We start from the raw sequence: 18981 nt of genomic DNA, 5'->3' as shown, positions 1-18981 counted from the left end.
TATTTATTAAGTAATAAAGCATAATGCATTATAAAAATGAAAAACTATTTTTTCATATGAAATAAAAAAATAACGTATATTTGCAGTGAGTAGGCATGCATCGAGCCTACTCACCCAACAAACTTTTTAATCATTCTCTGGCCGACAAAGAGCCAGAGAATCACATCTGCATTAACTTATGCTGAAGTTTTCTGAATTTCTCTCAGATGAGGAAGGAAATCCAGAAAACTTCAGCATAAACGAATTACAGACATCTTCTCTCGCTCTTTGTTGGCCAAGAACCACAACTACATTACACTAGGACAGAGTTTTTCCGAGGCCTCTCATCAAATGAGAGACTTCGGAAAAACTCTGTCCTATTCGATTAATTACAGAATCCTAGACCTTTTGGGACCAGGAAAGAGTAGTAAGAGTACTTTAAGGCAATGCTCATTACGAAGTCTCTCATCGAATGAGAGATTTCGTAATGAACATTGCCCATTTCGAGCAAATTTACTCCCCTAACCCTCGGAGGTTAAGGGAGTAGTACTATAGCCAACGAGGGCAATAACGTATTACTAATATCGCCAGAAGCAAAATAACTACGCAGCCTAGCTACGCTATCCTAGCAGCTAGGCTGCATAGTTATTGTGCTTCTGGCTTGCGTAACCCTCATGGAAGACCGATTGGAGATCTCCCGCCGAAATCACTTGCTGATGTGGATGGAGCAGCACTATGATTGGCCAGATCAAAGGCTGCGTAGCATCCCAGCAAGTGGATAGTCGGCGGCGACCCCAGCTGTGGTCCACCATGAGATAATGGCACTTTTTTTATTTTGGCGCCAATGTCGAATCTGACAACTCGGACCCTTTACAAACTGTCAGATTTGAAACTTTACAAATATCAGATTTGAAACTTTACAAATGTCAGATTTAGCGAGATATCCAGCAAAAAAAAAAAAAAAAAAAAAGTAGTGGGGCTTCCAGGCACTTCGTGCCTTCTAGCCCTGAGGATGTTTTGTCAAGACTTCTTCGTAAATGTTTTGTCAAGACTTCTTCTTCGTAAATGTTTTGTCAAGACTTCTTCATCGTAAATGTTTTGTCAAGACTTCTTCGTAAATGTTTTGTCAAGACTTCTTCATCGTAAATGTTTTGTCAAGACTTCTTCGTAAAATCAGACAAAAATAATGTTTATGTTAGAATGTTAGATCTAACACCTTTTCTAACATGTTTTCTAACATCGTAGAAAACTCATGAATTTCATCGTATATGTTTTGTCAAGACTTCATCGTATATGTTTTGTCAAGACTTCTTCATCGTAAATGTTTTGTCAAGACTTCTTCATCGTAAATGTTTTGTCAAGACTTCTTCGTAAATGTTTTGTCAAGACTTCTTCGTAAATGTTTTGTCAAGACTTCTTCGTAATGAGCGTAAATGACCCAAAAATATAATTTAGGTGAAGAGGTGAGATGTCACCTCTTTTCTCACCTGTTTTCTCACCTCTTGAATTTTCATGAAATTTACACCAAAAATAATGTTTATGTTAGAATGTTAGATCTAACACCTTTTCTAACATGTTTTCTAACATCGTGAATTTTCATGAAATTTACACCAAAAATATACTACTAGGGTCATTTACGAAGAAATCTCAACAAAGTCTTTACGATGAAATCTTAACAAAACATAGACAAGAAAGTTCATGAGAAATTAGATGAAGAAGTCTCAACAAAGTCTTTACGATGAAATCTTAACAAAACATAGACAAGAAAGTTCATGAGAAATTAGATGAAGAAGTCTTAACAAAGTCTTTACGAAGAAATCTTAACAAAACATAGACAAGAAAGTTCATGAGAAATTAGATGAAGAAGTCTTAACAAAGTCTTTACGAAGAAATTCATGAGTTTTCTACGATGTTAGAAAACATGTTAGAAAACATGTTAGATCTAACATTCTAACATAAACATTATTTTTATTGAATTCCGTATGAAATTTCATGAGTTTTGTATGTTTTAGACCATGTTAGAAAACATGTTAGAAAAGAGGTTAGATCTAACATTCTAACATAAACATTATTTTTGGGTCATTTACACTCATTTACGAAGAAGAAGTCTTGACAAAGTCTTTATGAAGAAATCTCAACAAAGTCTTTATGAAGAAGTCTTGACAAAACATTTACGAAGAAATCTCAACAAAGTCTTTACGAAGAAGTCTTTACAAAACATCTGTCAAAAACCGCTTTTTAACTTCACTTAAAATGCCACGTAAGCTACGTAAGAATATACGTAAGAGGAAGAGAGCATTGAAACATCCAATAGTAAGACTAACACCACAACAACAGTTGCAACAACAAATGCTGAATGACCCCACTATGTTGCAACAAATGTCAAGCAATCCTATGCTTTTAAACCGAGTCATTGGTGCACAGAGTGGAGGTTTAAGAGCGGCACTTTTAGCGAAAATGGCAGGCTATGGTGGAGCTGCAGACGGAACAGCCTATAACCCTCAAAGTCAAATGAATTTGAGTTCACTCAAAAATCAAATAGCAGATGTCAAAAAGTCAAACATAGACATACAGAAGCAAATAAGTGAAAACGAAAAGAAACTAGAATATGACAGACACACAAAGAAACTCAATGAGTTAAACGTAGAGAAAAAGAAGAAAGAAGAACAACTGAAAGAACTAAGTACAGAGGAATATGCGAAAAAAGTGTCAGAAAAAGCAACAGAAGTAGCAAAAATGGAACAAGATGTTATAAATTTGAAAAACCATACTACTCAATATAAAATACTGAAAGATGAAGAGATAAAACAAAAAGCCCTGAAGACATATATGGATAGCGATGAGTATAAAAAAGAAGTTGAAGCAAATGTAAAGGCAGAAAAACTTTTACAGTTGCAAAACCAAACCGTACAGTATGAAAACTTAGCACAAGAAAGTAAAAATAACGACGCGGCTATGCAAAAGGCAATGAAAAGCGCAGAATATATAAAAGCCAACAATGACTGGTTAGATGCCCAAGCCAACGCTAAAGCAGCCCAACTTATAGGGTCAATAAGGACAAAAATACAAGCGGATGAAGACAGTTCAAATGAAGCTTTAACAAATGCTGACTTTAAGAACGCCTTCGAAGCTCTTCATAGTAAGGTGAAACAAGTGAACGACTTCTCATCTGGAAAGAAACTGAAGTCTGAAGGTTTCGACAACGAGTTAAGAGAAGTAGCACAAAATATGACGAAAATAACAGATGCAGCAACGAGACAGGCAGTTCAAAGTGCCTATGACGCCGTTAGAGCAACTGTTGTGAAAAGTCAAGAAAAAGAGTTACAACAGACCAAAACAGACCTAGTAAATGCTTTCTTAAGAACGAAAAGTCAGGTAGGACATTACGCTGCAGATGGAACATATGTGCCAGCTGGTGGAACTTATATACCACCAAACCCTCCAAGAGAAGCACCTGCACCAGGACTACCTAGAACATTTACATCGTCACATGGACACAGACACAGGCATGCACCAAAACCAACACAACAACCAACAGTTCAAAACCCTGCACAACAACAACAACAACAACAACCAACACAACAACCAACAGTTCAAAATCCAGCACAACCAACAGTTCAAAACCCTGCACAACAACAACCACAAACAGAGCAAGGACATAAAAGAAGTAGAGAACAAGGAAACCAAGAATTCTTAAAAATGCTTAAAGAAGAGTGGGTTTCCCAGATACTGTTGACTTTAGTGACAGATATAAAGAAGCTATTGGAAAGTTCAAGGATGGAAATACTGACCCGAACCTATTTAGCTTTATGGCTCAGCACCAAAACGGATATAATCTCAAACCTGGAAAATACAAGCTCGCTAAGGGATATGATTTAATAGCATATCATCCAAATGACATGGATGAATTTACTCCGAGATATTTGATGTCAGAGCTAAATGACAATTCAACTTTCGTCATGAAACGCGTAAAAAATAGAGACGGAACGAAAGAACAAAAGCTTATGAATGCGGATGACGTAGATAGGGAAATTGTTGAAAACGGTCTCGGAATATATGAAATGCCAGCAGATGAGGTACAAGAAACTCCACAGGAAGAAGTTCAGATACAACCAGACATGGAAGAAATAGTTCAGCAACAACAGCTAGAAGAGCCTGAAGGAAACGAACAAGTCCTTCCTTTGGAAACTAACTTCACAGAACTAGATGAAGATTTGGAACAGCCGAAAAATCTTGACCCTCAACAAGAGTATGCGGAGAATATGGAATATTTCCAAGAGTCTAAAAAAAATTCGGCTGACATAGTAGAAGAATATCGAAAAATGTTTGCCGACATACAAAAGACTCCAACACCAGATGAAAATATTCAGCATAGAATGGAAGTACTGAAAGAAAATGTACACAAATACAACAACCCTTTTTACTTACGAGCATTTAACGTTCAATCTTCGGATGAACTCGGTGAAAATAAAAGGTTAAATTTCAAGAAAACATATAGAAATGAAACATTGTTTAAAGTTCATTCAGAACCTAACCAAGATGGAAACAAACCTACTTTTGTTTCTGCAGACGATGGAACTACAATGAGATGGGGTCATAAAGCTAACCCGGATAGGTGGTTCATAAACTTACAACCACAATTCCAAGAAGTTGTAGACGCAATGGAAGTCAATGGTGAACCAGATATAGCTGGTATTTTCAGCGCGGCTTTAATGCCATTGAAAGATATGAAAGATGCAGATATTTTGGACAGTATGAAATGAACATGGCTGATGGAAATATAACACTGACGTTCTAAAACATTTATCTCAAAGAACTACACAGAACCATAAAGATGGTATATTTGGTGAAGAGTTTAGAAAGAAAGTTAGGGAGGGAGAAGGAAGAGAACCTATTGTACATGACCTTGCAAACGAAAGTTTACAAAATGTCATAAAAACTTACTTTGCAGGCGATGAATCGAGAAGGGATGAATATTTAAGAAAACTCAAATGGACAGTACCAAATGAAATGTTAGTATTGAAAAACATGTTCCTTGACAAAATAAAACCAACTACAGAAATAAACGACGCAAGACTGAAAGATTGGGTAAAAGCTTTCCCATTCACAAAAGATATAGTTGGTAACATGGAAAGAAAACCAGAATGGCTACAAAAACATATATTTGGAAACGAGCTTATTCCATATGGACAGGCACTGTTTGAAGAGCTTGAACCGGAAACTCAGGAAAGAGTCATGCAAACAATACGCAAAGACTCAAATACAAACTATGACAAACTCTTTCTAGGATATAGGTTACCTGAGATGGGCGACCAGAGCCAAAAGGCAAAAAGGACATGGGAAATTTGCAACATACTAGATGAACATAATGCAAAGATGCAACAACTTCAAGCAGAGGGCAATGAAGGAAAAAGAAGAGTTAAAAACTCAGTCAGGAAGAAAGTAAAGCTTGGTCCACATGGGTTCTATTATGACATATAAATCCAACTATTCTATATTTTTACTCATATGAAATGTACGCCGCTCAGAATATAACGCCAACAGTTTTGGATGCCATGAACGGAAATGTTTCCGAATGGTATAACGAATGCGACAATGCCATTAGAAGGTCAGAAATAGTTCCTGGAACTTACGAATATACAACTGCTGTTTCTTATGGAAACGTAGGTGAGTTTGGAGAAGGTTCTTCAACAACAGTAGATATTGCATGCGACAGGTTTCATATAATTTCTATTGACAACTCTTTCTTATACGTGGAACAAGACATTGAAATAAAACCTTCTGCCAAGTTGTCTGACAAGAAAGGTTGCAATGGAATTTTCTATGTCGGATACCAATATGCTCCAGAAGTTTTCATGGGATATAAGATATATTCTAACTCTGACTTAGTTCAAACAGTAACATGGGCAAACTATGAATGGTTCGCTTTGAGAAACTCAGTACAACCACAAGCTAGAGAACAAACAGACCAGTATGCAACTATTGAGAAAATAAGAAGACTTGACCCTAACGTTCCAGGAGTTTATGTTAACCTTTCTGGACAAACTGCAGCAGCAGTAACCAAAGTAAAATTGAAACTTAGAGTTCCTTTGTCATCTTTCCTCATCTTCAGGTTTTTAAGATACTTGCCAAACTGGGCAGGAAAAATTTCTATCGAACTTACTCCAAGCAAAAATAACTTAGTCATTGCACCAACACAAGACCCATTCACTCTTACAGAAGTAGTGGGAACAAATAAAACGTCATTCGCCGAATTTTGCAAAGACAAAGTTGACTTAGACTTTGGTTTCTCAAACCTCAACACTGAAGTAAACTATTATTTCAATGCTGCTGGAGATGCTTGGGACCCAGTTAAGTTTACATGCGAAAAGTTTGAATGCAAGAGAATAGAAAGCAGACTTGCAGTCTATATGTTGGACCCAGATATTTCAAATGCTTTAGCTGCCAAATATATTGCAGTTCCACTTATGTTCCCTATACACCAAATATCTGTCAAAGACTTTGCAGGTGAAGTTGGAAACCAAAGTGCTGACCCAGGTGCAAGAACGGATATTGCTTTAACAACTGCAATGAAACATGCAGATACTATGTTTGTACTGTTCAGACGAACTATAAATGACTATTCTTGCTTCTACAACCCTGGTATTAAATACCATATAAACATAGATGGCAAATACTATCCAAGAGAAGAATATTCTACAGTTGAGGATATGAGGTCATACAACTTGACATTAGATGCTATGAACTTTAACAACAACTTCACAACAACCATTAACCCTGAAATGCAAAGTTCTATTATGCCATATGTGAAAGTATGGACTCATACAGGAGGTCAAAAAACTCAATATACAAATGGAGACCGTTCAAACTTTTGGCTTGGCATTCCATTTGCTGACTCAGAAGACTTTATGGGTGGTATTTCAACTGTTGGTACTGTACAAATACAATATACTGGTGACAGAGACGGTCCAGATGAATTGAAAGCAAAGAAGTTTACAAAACCAATAGCACTTTTCACGGAAGATGCTCTTTTGAAGATTCGTTCGATGAAACCTGCTGGGGCTCCTCAGATTGGCATAACGACAGCTTCCATCGAGCAGATTTTGGCAGCAGGTCAGTAAGTTGTTCTTGAACTGACTTCTCTCCGTCAAATATTGACAGTACGCCAGTTTTGACATAATATTGTATTATAAACTTACCTTTAGAAATATCGGTCAGTTTTGTTGTTATATTTTTGTCTGCTTCAAGAACTTTCACCATCTCGGTTATACCAACTTTCTTTGCTTTATGAAAATATTTTGGTTCAGCAAAGACTGCTATTCTATAACATTTTCCATTGTTTGTGTAAAGAACTACTCTGTCAATGAACTTGTATTGTTTGTGTGTGTAAACTTTGTTTTGCTTCAATTCGAAGAGATACTCAAATACGTCCATCTTTTTATTCTAAGTAAAATGTCATTTCCGAAAAATAGAAGCGTAAGTGTTTCAAAAGGTTTAATGGCGGTGGCAGATGTGAAGTTAAATTCACCAACTCAAACAAACAGTCAAAGTGTTGTTGTCAATGTCAAAGAAAGAGATGTTGAAGTGGGGAAACCATACGAAGACGAAGATGGTATAACAATAGTTCCTGTAAAAGAACAACCAACATACCCTGAAGTTAGCAGAGACTTAAGTTCTGTTGCAGATATTCGAAACGACTACCAACAACTTAAAGACAAACTTAAAACTCAGGAGAAGATTTGTCAAGCTTTGGGTATAATGTTAAACTTGGTTGAACACAACCCTGTAAAAGTGAACTCATATGTCATCGCACCTCATGAAATTTTGAAAGAACTATTGAAACTTTTGACAGAGGCAGACGATATAAACATCAAAGAAATAGAACCCGACATTGCTTGCTGTGGTGTTTCATACAATGTCATTGACAAGATATACGTTATGAAAGGAGGTGAAACGTTGAACTTAAAATATAGTTTCCCAGACGTCATAAAAATATTTGACGACCACAACATTTCATTAAAATTTATTTGCTAAGTAAATGGCAGAAGACATAGTGGTTTATACTATTACGACTAAAAACCCTGAGTCATATAATTCTATAACAACAAACTTACAAAGTCCTCAAGGACGGTATTGTAAACTAACCTTAAACACAATGACGACTAAAGCCTGTTTTGCTCTTTTGACACCAGAAGACTTTGTTGTTGTGAATGGTAAAAAATACTTCTTTTGAAGATACTTACTCAGATATACCACCAACAGGTTTTGTTGACTTATTTAATACTTTAAGGACGGATGTAACATGTGCTGCAACTAGAGCAGGTTTCATTATGTTTGGATGTCCGACTGAGTTTACTATAAACAATATGAGCTATAATACAAAACTTATTTCTGGTTTTTACTACCAACAGTTTCCTATAACAGGAAAAGGTGTCATACAAGGAATGTCTGTTCCATTGACTTTAAGTACACCTATTTTATATATTGTTTCAAATTAGGTTCAAAGTGCTATTCGAATGTTGACAGAAACTACTATGACCAAAAGATACTCATGCGTATAAACAACACTTTTCTGCTGGTTTGCCTATTGTTCATTCGAATGCAGAGTTTTCAGCTTTAGTAAACTCAAACACTTTAGCAAACATAAACTTAACCTTAGTTGACGCAAACTTTGTTCCTGTAAAACTTTTATGTCCTATGTATTTGTCAATGACGGCAGAAAGTTTCGAATTGGAAGATGCAACTGGTGAAAGTATTGTACTACAAGAACAACTTCAACAACAAATAGCTCAAGAACAACAAATGCAACAAATAGCTCAAGAATAAAAAAAATATTTTTTTTATTTTTATAAAAATGTACAGAATAGATGTTTCAGATTTTTTATGACTTCCAAGCCTTCAGAAAGATGTGTCCATTTAGAGACTATAACAAAGCAGTCGAGAATTTGAAACGTTTAGTCATTTATGTCGACTCTGCCCAGAATGTTATGTTATGAAAGAATGGGATGTTGTCTTTAACAAACCAAGAGCGACAATATTTCAGAACAAGAATGTAAACAGAAACTTAAGAAAATAAAAGTCGTACAAGTTGGCATGAAGATGTTAGATGCTTGGGATATCTTATTGTCAAAACTTGAAGATTTTTCAGTTCGTGGTATAAAGTTCTATACACCATCTCCAAACTTCTATTCTATCTTCACTGGATATAAATACGAACAAGTAGAATGGAAAGAAAATGTTATAGAAGCTTGGTTAGACCATGTCAAAGAAATTATATGCAATGGAAACGAAAGAGTCTATGAGTATATCTTATGTTGGTTTGCAAACATCTTACAACATCCAAGTGCTAAAAATGAAACTGCTCTCATTATAATTGGAAAACAAGGAACAGGTAAGAATACTTTCTTTACAGATATCTTATGCAAACTGTTAGAGGGCTATTCGAACCCGAATATGACAAACTTAGAAAACATCTGTGGTAAATTTAACTCTTCAATTGAGAATATGAAACTTATAGTTTGCAATGAACTTCAAAGTATAGATACAACAAAAGTTTTGAACTCAGATGCTTTGAAGAGTCTTATAACAGACAAAGTTGGAGTTGTTGAAAGAAAATATAAAGACCAAAGAGTTTGTGAAAATGTTGCAAACTTCATTATGGTTTCAAACAATGCTGTTCCGATGAAGTTAGAAAGTTCTGACAGAAGATATGTAGTTGTCAGAACGTCAGATTCTCATATGCAAGATACAGAATATTTTGACGACTTAGCAGAAACTTTGACATCTGACTTTTACAACCACTTGTTCTCATATTTCATGACATTAGATATTTCTAAGTTCAATCCAAGACAAATTCCACATACCGAAGAGAGACAAACATTGTTAGAAGCAAACAAGAGTGTATATGAACTGTTCATAGATGAAACTGACTTTGTGTCATTAGATGAAAGGTCATTGTACGATTCGTATAAACAATATTGTCAAGAATATGGTTATATGACAGCTTCTAAACGAACATTCTTGGCAAATGTCAAAAGTCTTTTAGATGTTCAGAATGGTGTATATACAAAGAAAAATTTTTATGAGTAAATTTTAAAAAAAATATTTTTTTATCCGATAGAAAAGATGGCAAAATTCATCTCAGTAAACAAGTACATGTCAGGACTTAAAGAAGAACTAGACCCATTCACATATTTGAATGTTTACTTCTACCATTTTGAAAAGTCTTCATTTGACAAAGTTTGGAACATCGAACCAGTTAAGTTTGCTATTGTGACTAAAAATGGTGCGAAATTTGAAGACTTAGACATTGACGGTATGTTAGCAGTCAAAGAAAATTTTGACAGAAGGTTTTCAAACCTTAAAGAAGGCAAAGCATACAAACTTGTTATACCTTATGAACCAAAGAAAGCAGACGACTATGAATATTATGAGTCTAAGATAGTTGAAGTTCAAGGTAAATTGGGTAAAAAGATTTTAGAGTCTAAGCCAGTGTTTGCCCCTAAAGAGGAAGAGAACATTGACATTGACCCAGAAATGTTCTAAAAATAAAATTTTATTTTTACATGTCAAATTTCTTTTTCTCTGGAACTGGTTCAGGTTCTTTCTTCTCTTCTACTTTCTTTTCTTTCTTTTCTCTCTTCTTCTTCTTCTCTGGTGGAGTTATGTCAAATTTGGCGCAACCATATTTATGTAAAAGTTCTTTGTCCTTTAATAGCTCATCTATTCTGTTTTCTATTTCATCTTCAAGAACAGCGCATGTGTCTTCTTTGCATTCTAAGAACTTTTGTTGGACTTCATCTTTCCAATCGGCGTCATCTCTGTCAACAAGTCTGTCATTGACAAATTTTAAGACTGCTCTTTGTAATGTTTTATGGTTCTTGTCATATTCCCAGAAACAGAACTTTAGAACAAATTCCCCTTTCTTGTTTACACTATGTAAGATTTTATGGTCGACAGATGTTTTTGCTGTCAAAAAGTTTGTCTCGAATATAGATAGCGAAATCGCTCGACATTTTCAAAAAGATAAAAATTTTAATTTTTCTAAAAATATGTTAGAAAAAAAGTTTGCTGACATTGACAAAAATTTGAGAATGTTTTAAATAAGAACAAGAGGAAGTTAGAAAATGCTCAGATATAAAGCCTATACATGACAAGTTCTTATTTGCTCAGAATGGTATAACAGGTCTAATCGCACCACCTGGGTCGGGCAAGACTTTCACTTATCTTAAAATGGCTGCACAACAACAAGAACTAGATGAGAAGAACCCATTCTATGAGTTAGTTGTTATTTGTAGTACTTCTGGTCAATTTGACCAAACCGTCAATTCGTTCAAAGATATTATAAAAAGTCTAAGTTAGTATGTATAAAAGACTCTGAGTTGTTAGATTGGATAAAGAATACAAAGAAGAGTTTTGAAGTATAATGCTATAAATGAGTATATAAATTCTAAGTTTAAAGACCCAAATGAGGAAATGCAGAGAATATTAGAGAAGAAACACTTCAGAAACAAACAGAAGAGATAGAATACATTTCGAAGAAATTGCAATCTTACGATTGGAAGACATACCCTCATAGGTCTTCTTATCTTAGATGATTTGCCTCTCATCCTTTGCTTAAGAAACAGAGAACAAGATATGTGTCGAATTCTTAAGAAGCTCAGACACTTTAACATCTCAGTTGTCATTTGTGTACAGACAGCAAAGAGTTTAAGTAAGGATGTAAAGAGAATACTTACTGATATCATACTTTTTCCCCGGATTGTCCGAAGACGATTTCATGGAACTTATGAAAGAGTCCATGGCAGGTAAGTTTGACAGACATGAACTATGGGAGAAGTATAAAGTCATACAAGACCCTCATACTTCTTTCAGAATTCATATCTACGCAAACAAAGTTCAAATTGTAAAAAGTCAAGCTTGAAAAATCTAAGTGTTTAGTCTTAGTAAGTCTGTTGTGGTGCTGGGGCTGTCGGTTCTTCTGGCTTTGGAAGGCATTCAGGAAGAGGAACGTGAGACATTCGTTTGTGTCCTGTCGGAAGGAAGAACTTTTCCAGTTGTCGGGAAAAATTTTTCCAGTTGTCGGGAAATTTTTTTCCAGTTGTCGGGAAAAATTTTTCCAGTTGTCGGGAAAAAAGTTCTCAATTTTCGAAAATTTGAATGGTTTACGGACGGACAACAGGAAAATTTTTTCCAGTTGTCGGGAAAATTTTTTCTTGTCGGATGGAAAAACTTTTTCTGTCGGAAGGAAGAACTTTTCTTGTCGGATGGAAGGACTCGGAATGCCAGAAGGATTTGACAAGGCAATTTACTTTATAGAGCTACCTGAGCCATCTGAAGTCAAGCGTAAAAATAAATGGTTCATCTACCCTACTTGTTTGAAGTTGTCAAAATACTCTGTTATTTTTTCCTTCAGTAGCGGTAAGTCTTCTTTGAAGGTAAGTATTGTACAACCTTTCATATCATAGTGTGTTTGAGGTAACGTATCTTGAACTATTTGTTTCACATCTTCATTCGGTGTCATTGAAATCGGTAAGTTTTCGCGATAGAACCAATTTCTGTCAGATTTGTAAATCTTAGCAAGGTCGTAAAAGCTTTTGTTGTTTCTTCTGACTAAATGCAACATAACCATATCTCTGTCTTCTTCATTTTCCATCTCTTCAGTGTAAATCATATACTTATAGTTCTTTTCCTTTCCTTTTGGTACCGAACGTGGTATTCTTTTCTGAATGTTTTTGTCTTTTGCTTCAAGCTTGTTCTCTAGCTCTTCACGTTCTTGTCTATGAATTTCATCTAACATCATGAAAATATAACAAGCATAGCGAGGTGAAGCCCACATTGCAACAGCATTTACAAGAAGTCTATGTACATACCAACCTCTCAAACCATTTGGCAAATTTTGACGATTTTCGTACGGAATCTCGACCCTCGGTTTTCCGAGGGTCGCAAACATATGAGGAAATTCTTCTAAAAGTTCTTTTGTCTGTTGGTTTTCAAACCAATGGTATGCTTGCTTTGTAGAACGAAGAGTATTCAAAATACTTTGCATTTGGTACATGTCATCTTTGACCGAACGAATGAGACGGAGTTGTTTGTTAAACTGAACCCACTCATATTCTTCATTTATAGCTTCATGGACTATAACTGTTGTTGTGTTCTCTGTTGTTGACATATCTGTCTTTATATTCCGGATAAAAAAATAAAAAAAAATAAAACTAACTTTATTTTTTCTATCTTAAGGAAATTCATGATTTTCATGAGTTTTATGCAAGACCGAAAAAAGTCTGTCTAGAGAAATTTCACTGTTTTCATAGAGTTTTATGCAAGACCGAAAGAAGTCTGTCTAGAGAAATTTCATGATTTTCATGAGTTTTCTTCATGATTTTCGTACGGAATCTCTATCCTCGGTTTTCCGAGGGTAGCAAACATATGAGGAAATTCATGAAATTTCATACGGAATTCAGCAAAAATAATGTTTATGTTAGAATGTTAGATCTAACATGTTTTCTAACATGTTTTCTAACATGGTCTAAAACACACAAAACTCATGAAATTTCATACGGAATTCAGCAAAAATAATGTTTATGTTAGAATGTTAGATCTAACATGTTTTCTAACATGTTTTCTAACATAACTATTTACAAGCGTTTTACATGGTATATGTTGCGATGGTTCATGACTCTAAACAGTTTCGTAGCTTCAATTTCTTCTTTTAGTACATCGAATGTTTTAACTATGCCGAAGGTTTCTTTATACTTCTTCTTGACGTCAGATAATAGGAAATCGTTAGCGGTTGGATAGTTTTTGTTCAGAAATTCTAACATGTCCATTTTATTTTCTGCTGGCTTTTCTGCTTCTTTCTTTAAGTCTGCATAGTCGTTTCTCATTCTTTCTATCTCTTTGACGGAGTAGTTATATTTCCTCATTGCTGCTTTACATTTTGAACATTGCGGGTTCATTTTTGCGTTATATTCTGAAACCTTACCTGCAAGTATGACTAAGGCGTCAATTGCTCTCTTCATCTCGAACATAGCGGGTTTTATTTGTTCGTTCCATACCTTACCCCTACTATCTTTATCTCTTATTTCCCAAACACATTTTGCAACTAATGAAACAAAGTTGTCGTAGGTCTTAAACTCCCCAGATTTGTATATGTCAGAGATGTTCTTATATACCATGTCGCAATCTTTGTCCATAACCTTATGGTTGCAATGAAATCCTAGAAACTCATAGTTTACCTTTCGTATGAACTTCTTTATTTCTACTGAGTCAGTCAGTCCGACTTCTATTTCATCGAATTCTGGAATAGTAAGCTTTTGTTGTTGGATTTCAGGCAATTTGGGTAAATGGTCAATAATATCCTGCATTTCATAAAGATACTGTTCATTTGTTTCATCTTTCGCACTACAGTCTAAATCTCCTTGGAGAAGTTCCTGCTTTATCTTCTGGATTTCTGTTTCGAAAGTATATGAAGAAGGAATGAAGCTTTTCATCTCTACTAACATTGAAGTTGGGTTCATGACTAACGAGTTTGGTGCTGTTGTTGCTAACATGTTCTTACAATAAAAATAAAAAATATTTTTTTAAAAAAACTAACTTTATTTTTTATTTCGGGAAATTTCATGAAAATTCATGAGGGTAGAAAAGAGGTTAGAAAAGAGGTTAGATATACCCATCTACCCTAAACATTATTTTTGGTGTAAATTTCATGAGTTTTGGTTGAAAGAATACGGTGGAGCCAAAAGTGGCTCGACCTCAAAACAAGCATTTTCTGTGTAAATTTCATGATTTTCGAGAGTTTTAGACCATGTTAGAAAACGTGTTAGAAAACATGTTAGATCTAACATTCTAACATAAACATTATTTTTGGTGTAAAATTCATGATTTTCGAGAGTTTTAGACCATGTTAGAAAAGAGGTTAGAAAACGTGTTAGATCTAACATTCTAACATAAACTTTATTTTTGTCGAAAAAAAATGGTTCATTTACTCACAATATTTTTGTACAAAACGACCCCAAACTTTTAACTTCTTTTCTGCAGCTTCTAATGTTATCTTAGCGAGTTCATATTCTCTAAATTCTCTCTTTAAATCTTCTTGTTCCCATTGGTCTAGTTCGTATGGAGAATCTCTATAACCAGAACATATCTCACGTTCATGTTCTATTTGTTTTTCATGCATTTTTCTAACTTCTTCTTCAAACAAAGGTTTTGCATTCTCTACTGTATCTTCAAGTTCTTCTTCATCTAACTTCTCATGAACTTTCTTGTCTATGGAGTCCATAATTTTTCCAACTGCTATACAATATTTTGGAGAAGCCCACATTGCAATATAGTTTACGAGTCTTGGGTCTACATACATTCCTCTAACCTGTTTGATTTCATCCGGAATTCCTGCATGAACTTTGTATAAAAAGCAACCCGCCGTTTTCCGCGGGTTGGTATATTCTTCACAAAATGCCGTATAATACTCTTCCCAGGACTTATTTTCCAACAACTTTCTAAAGTCTTTCCTAAACTGCTGACACATCTTTGTTGCATTTATATAACCATCCTTGTCTCTACGTAAGACTTCAATACCGTTGTAAGTGCCTTTTGTGAATGTTTCGCCATTAGATTTGTTCGTGAACGTTTTTGCTTCGACTGTCATTCAGTACGTACAATAAAAATAAAAATATTTTTGAGTGGCTTAACCGTCGGACATCCGTTTGTGGCTCGACCTCAAAACAAGCATTTTGTGAAGAATATACCAACCGTCGGAATTCCGGCGGTTGCTTTTTTTATACAAAATTCATGAGTTTTGTGTGTTTTCTACGATGTTGTCAAAATGTCATGTTGTCACACTTTTTCAGAGAAGTTAAAATGACCGAGGCACATAGGCACATAGGCACACCTAAAAAACATCTACCCTAAACATTATTTTTCAATACTTTTTCAGCACTTTTCCGTAGTTGTATATGAAAGACAATTCGAGATAAAAGTCATAGTACAATGGAATAATATGTTGCACACCATTTGTTGTGAACCAAACTTGAAAGTCAGAGAAACTGTTACTAGGTGGTTCGTAGAATTTAGAAGCAAAGTCATAAAAGTCCTTACCGATACAAAGAAAACTATTGTTGCTTGAACTGAAACTTGCATGACACATAACATTTTGAGGGTCAAACACGTTTCATAAACTGTCAAATCTGTTGGTGGGCGTATAATTTAAACGGACCGTCAGGTGGCAATGGTTCGTTCTGGTTTAGTAACCGAAGAAATTGTGCCCAAGAACGTTTGTCTACTTCCCAAAATAAAAACTCTGTACTTCTTCGAGGGTTAATTTCAATCCTTTGAAATGAAACGGTGGAGTTCATCTTGTCATATTCTAGTTTCAGATAGTTGTTCCATTTAGTAAAGAATCGTATTTTTCTTGAAATTCCCAGTAGTATTTGTTTATTTGAGTTTGAAAGTCATTTAGAGTTTTCTCAAGATTTCGTCTGAACGAACTGTAAAGATTCTCATTTCGTCAAATTTGTCTATTAGACCATCAGAACCTTCATATGCCCATGAAAATATACTGCGAACATAAAAGCGTTAGTTCTATTTGAAAACAAAACTCTTTCTAAATCCTATTGCCTTTGCATCTGAAGGACTTTGAAGCAACGAATTGGAAAGTCAAACCTGTAAGTACGGGATGAAATTTCTTCATCTGATATAGTCCTACCGGCGTTTGTAAAGATATAGTCTAACGGTTTTGTATCTGCTACTTTGTTCTTTGTTTTTCAACCTGAAACATTTAATATATGTAAAAATATATGGTTTTAAAAAACGTTTTAAAATGGTATGCAATGTTTTACTTCATGCAATGTTTTATTTCTGTGCCGTCTTCAAGTATGCCCCAATATTTCCTTTTCGATATTACATGAACTTCGGAAAATACCTTATCTAGCTTAAAACAGCCCATTTTCTCACCAACTAAACCCATTTCAATGAGTTTGTTGTATCCTTCTTCGTTCGTCATGAGTGCGTCAATGTTCTCATAGTAAACCACAACTTTCGATTTGACTTCGGAGAAGAATTTGTTGTAGTTGTCAAGGACTGCTTTTGCGAACTGAGGGTAAGACCAATGTTCGACAATAGGTTTTACTGTGGTTACTAAGCCACCTTGACCTTGAGTAAATTCGTATTCAAAACAAAAGGGAGAACCTTTCAACAAAGTTGTCGACCTTCTCATAATGTTTACTCTTCATCTCTTGAGGTTTTTTAATGGAATATCCCATGTCGAATTCATAAGCAATTGAGTGTCATTGCAAGTTTGGGGTTTGAAGCTTTCCTAATATCATACAGTTGTTGTATGACTTTTCCAACTGTATAGTTCCTTCCCGGGAACTCGCCATCTTCGTTTGGAATTCCAGTTGGAATATATTGGACGAACCTCATGTATGCGGCGTTAAGGTCGACATAGTATATCTTTTCGTTTGAGTCGAACTTGTCGCATCCAATCGGTCCAGTTCGTGGAAATTCAAGTGAGTCTCTTATCTTCTGAGAAACTTCTCCTGTTATCTCATAAACATCGTCGAAGCAACCTGTTTCATATAAAACCTTCTGACCTAACTCTGATGCTCTCCAATACAATTTGACGTCGATTGGATGTCTCAATGGAAGTTTGTTTATAGCATCTTGAAGTTCTTGCAACCTCATTGGAAGTTCTTCTGGTTCAGGTTGGTATCCGAACAATCCAACTCCTTTTGGAGCTGTGTACTTCTTTTGTGCTAGAACTTTGTCTAGAACGACTTTTGGTCTTACCAACAATGAAAAGTTTGTTTCGTCTTTTGGTACAAAACTTTCTGTCAGCTTGTCATCTGGAATCGGTTCCAACAAACCTTTCTCGAAAAGAATGTTAACAGCTCTGACAATGTTGCACTTGCCTTTTCCGAACATAAGACTTTCGTTCAACATGAAGTGGTTGTGGACAAGTACAATCTTCAACCATGGTAAGTCTTTGTCAACAACATAGTCGTCATGTGAAGAACCTTTCTCAGTCGGAATGTTGACTCGGATATTCACATTTGCCAACGGTGCAATTTTTGACAATTGACCTCTAAGAATGTACCTTGTCTTCACACATGACTCAAGGTACTTCATCTTCTCTTCTGTAACAAGACCAGAGTTCCTGAGACATGTAAGAATACAAGGTTCATTGACAATTTTTTCAATTGAATTGTAAATTCCATACCTTGTCAAGTCAATGTCAGACTTATTTATGAAGGGGAAGTATCCAGCATGTTGTCTGACTGCTTGAGGGTTAGGTTGGTACCATTCGAACTTCACGCTTACAATTCCTTCAATTGCATTCAAAATGTCTGAGTCGGAGTCAACCATTTGTTCTCTCTTTGTAGTCTTGAAAGCGTCAAGAAGTTGTGCGGCTGTTGTGACATTGCCATGTGCATAGTATATATGACCATCTAAATCTGTTACGGTTAGTCTGAGATTGTATCCTTTCTTATTTCCGTCTTGAATGGCAGCAAGTACTCCCATGAAGCCTTCTTTGTTCTTTCCTTCGTCAAAGTTTACTGTAAAGGTTCGACCAGATGTAATTTGACTTCTAACTTCACGGTACTTTTCATATGCATATCTTGTTCTTTCCATGGGAGCATGTTTGTCTTCACCTTTTCCTTTTTTCCTTCTCAAAGGATGCAATTGTTCGTCATGTTTCCAGTAGAATCTGGCAAAGCCGTCTTGTCCTTCAACTTGAGGTTCACTAACATCGAAAGGCATGTCCATAAGACGTTCTTCTTCTAACCTCTCTAGTCTGTTTGGATAATTTGCACGTGCTGTTTCCAAATCCATTTCGTAGCGAAGACCAGCCAGTTTGTCATAGACTTTTATGGGTCTTCCCTTCCTATATTTAAAATTCTTCGAAACTCTCCAACCATATCTTTGCAACTCTGCTTTTATTCTAGCAGACTTTCTATCCATTCTATATGGGGGCATTTTTATAAAAATAAAAAAATATATTTTTTC

At 35.4% G+C, this 18981-nt stretch overlaps 10 protein-coding genes and 1 pseudogene across 11 annotated transcripts, besides 2 other annotated features; 6 read left to right on the top strand and 5 right to left on the bottom strand.

Annotated features, from left to right (window-relative positions):
• Window positions 1–477: part of a mobile genetic element that runs on past the window's edge.
• Window positions 478–2232: 1755 nt separating this feature from the next.
• On the top strand, window positions 2233–2840 carry TVAGG3_0161530 (protein of unknown function, DUF4106 family; the record flags this gene model as incomplete). The annotated part of the gene is made up of 1 exon (XM_051224997.1): window positions 2233–2840. A coding segment is annotated over one exon (608 nt), but the record flags the coding sequence as incomplete, so codon positions are not given.
• Window positions 2841–3938: 1098 nt separating this feature from the next.
• On the top strand, window positions 3939–4572 carry TVAGG3_0161520 (protein of unknown function, DUF4106 family; the record flags this gene model as incomplete). The annotated part of the gene is made up of 1 exon (XM_051224996.1): window positions 3939–4572. A coding segment is annotated over one exon (634 nt), but the record flags the coding sequence as incomplete, so codon positions are not given.
• A 435-nt stretch (window positions 4573–5007) lies between these two features.
• TVAGG3_0161510 (protein of unknown function, DUF4106 family) lies at window positions 5008–5460 on the top strand (the record flags this gene model as incomplete). Its single annotated transcript, XM_051224995.1, has 1 exon — window positions 5008–5460. One exon carries the CDS (start codon window positions 5008–5010, stop codon window positions 5458–5460), a length of 453 nt encoding a protein of 150 aa, XP_051109981.1.
• An 86-nt stretch (window positions 5461–5546) lies between these two features.
• Window positions 5547–18981: part of a mobile genetic element that runs on past the window's edge.
• On the top strand, window positions 7477–8013 carry TVAGG3_0161500 (protein of unknown function, DUF4106 family; the record flags this gene model as incomplete). Its single annotated transcript, XM_051224994.1, has 1 exon — window positions 7477–8013. The coding sequence occupies one exon, from the start codon at window positions 7477–7479 to the stop codon at window positions 8011–8013; it is 537 nt and encodes a 178-aa protein (XP_051109980.1).
• On the top strand, window positions 9484–10068 carry TVAGG3_0161490 (Poxvirus D5 protein-like family; the record flags this gene model as incomplete). Its single annotated transcript, XM_051224993.1, has 1 exon — window positions 9484–10068. One exon carries the CDS (start codon window positions 9484–9486, stop codon window positions 10066–10068), a length of 585 nt encoding a protein of 194 aa, XP_051109979.1.
• TVAGG3_0161480 (protein of unknown function, DUF4108 family) lies at window positions 10105–10524 on the top strand (the record flags this gene model as incomplete). The annotated part of the gene is made up of 1 exon (XM_051224992.1): window positions 10105–10524. One exon carries the CDS (start codon window positions 10105–10107, stop codon window positions 10522–10524), a length of 420 nt encoding a protein of 139 aa, XP_051109978.1.
• On the bottom strand, window positions 10541–10882 carry TVAGG3_0161470 (uncharacterized protein; the record flags this gene model as incomplete). Its single annotated transcript, XM_051224991.1, has 1 exon — window positions 10541–10882. A coding segment is annotated over one exon (342 nt), but the record flags the coding sequence as incomplete, so codon positions are not given.
• TVAGG3_0161460 (KilA, N-terminal/APSES-type HTH, DNA-binding family) lies at window positions 12344–13150 on the bottom strand (the record flags this gene model as incomplete). The annotated part of the gene is made up of 1 exon (XM_051224990.1): window positions 12344–13150. The coding sequence occupies one exon, from the start codon at window positions 13148–13150 to the stop codon at window positions 12344–12346; it is 807 nt and encodes a 268-aa protein (XP_051109976.1).
• On the bottom strand, window positions 13617–14531 carry TVAGG3_0161450 (organellar and viral DNA polymerase type B; the record flags this gene model as incomplete). Its single annotated transcript, XM_051224989.1, has 1 exon — window positions 13617–14531. The coding sequence occupies one exon, from the start codon at window positions 14529–14531 to the stop codon at window positions 13617–13619; it is 915 nt and encodes a 304-aa protein (XP_051109975.1).
• On the bottom strand, window positions 14963–15625 carry TVAGG3_0161440 (uncharacterized protein; the record flags this gene model as incomplete). The annotated part of the gene is made up of 1 exon (XM_051224988.1): window positions 14963–15625. One exon carries the CDS (start codon window positions 15623–15625, stop codon window positions 14963–14965), a length of 663 nt encoding a protein of 220 aa, XP_051109974.1.
• Window positions 17198–18936, bottom strand: TVAGG3_0161430 (annotated as a pseudogene). Its single transcript has one exon. A coding segment is annotated over exon 1 (1739 nt).

Source organism: Trichomonas vaginalis, chromosome IV, assembly GCF_026262505.1.
Source record: "Trichomonas vaginalis G3 chromosome IV, whole genome shotgun sequence".
Lineage (NCBI taxonomy): Eukaryota > Parabasalia > Trichomonadida > Trichomonadidae > Trichomonas > Trichomonas vaginalis.
This window is presented reverse-complemented; position numbering and strand designations above follow the sequence as displayed.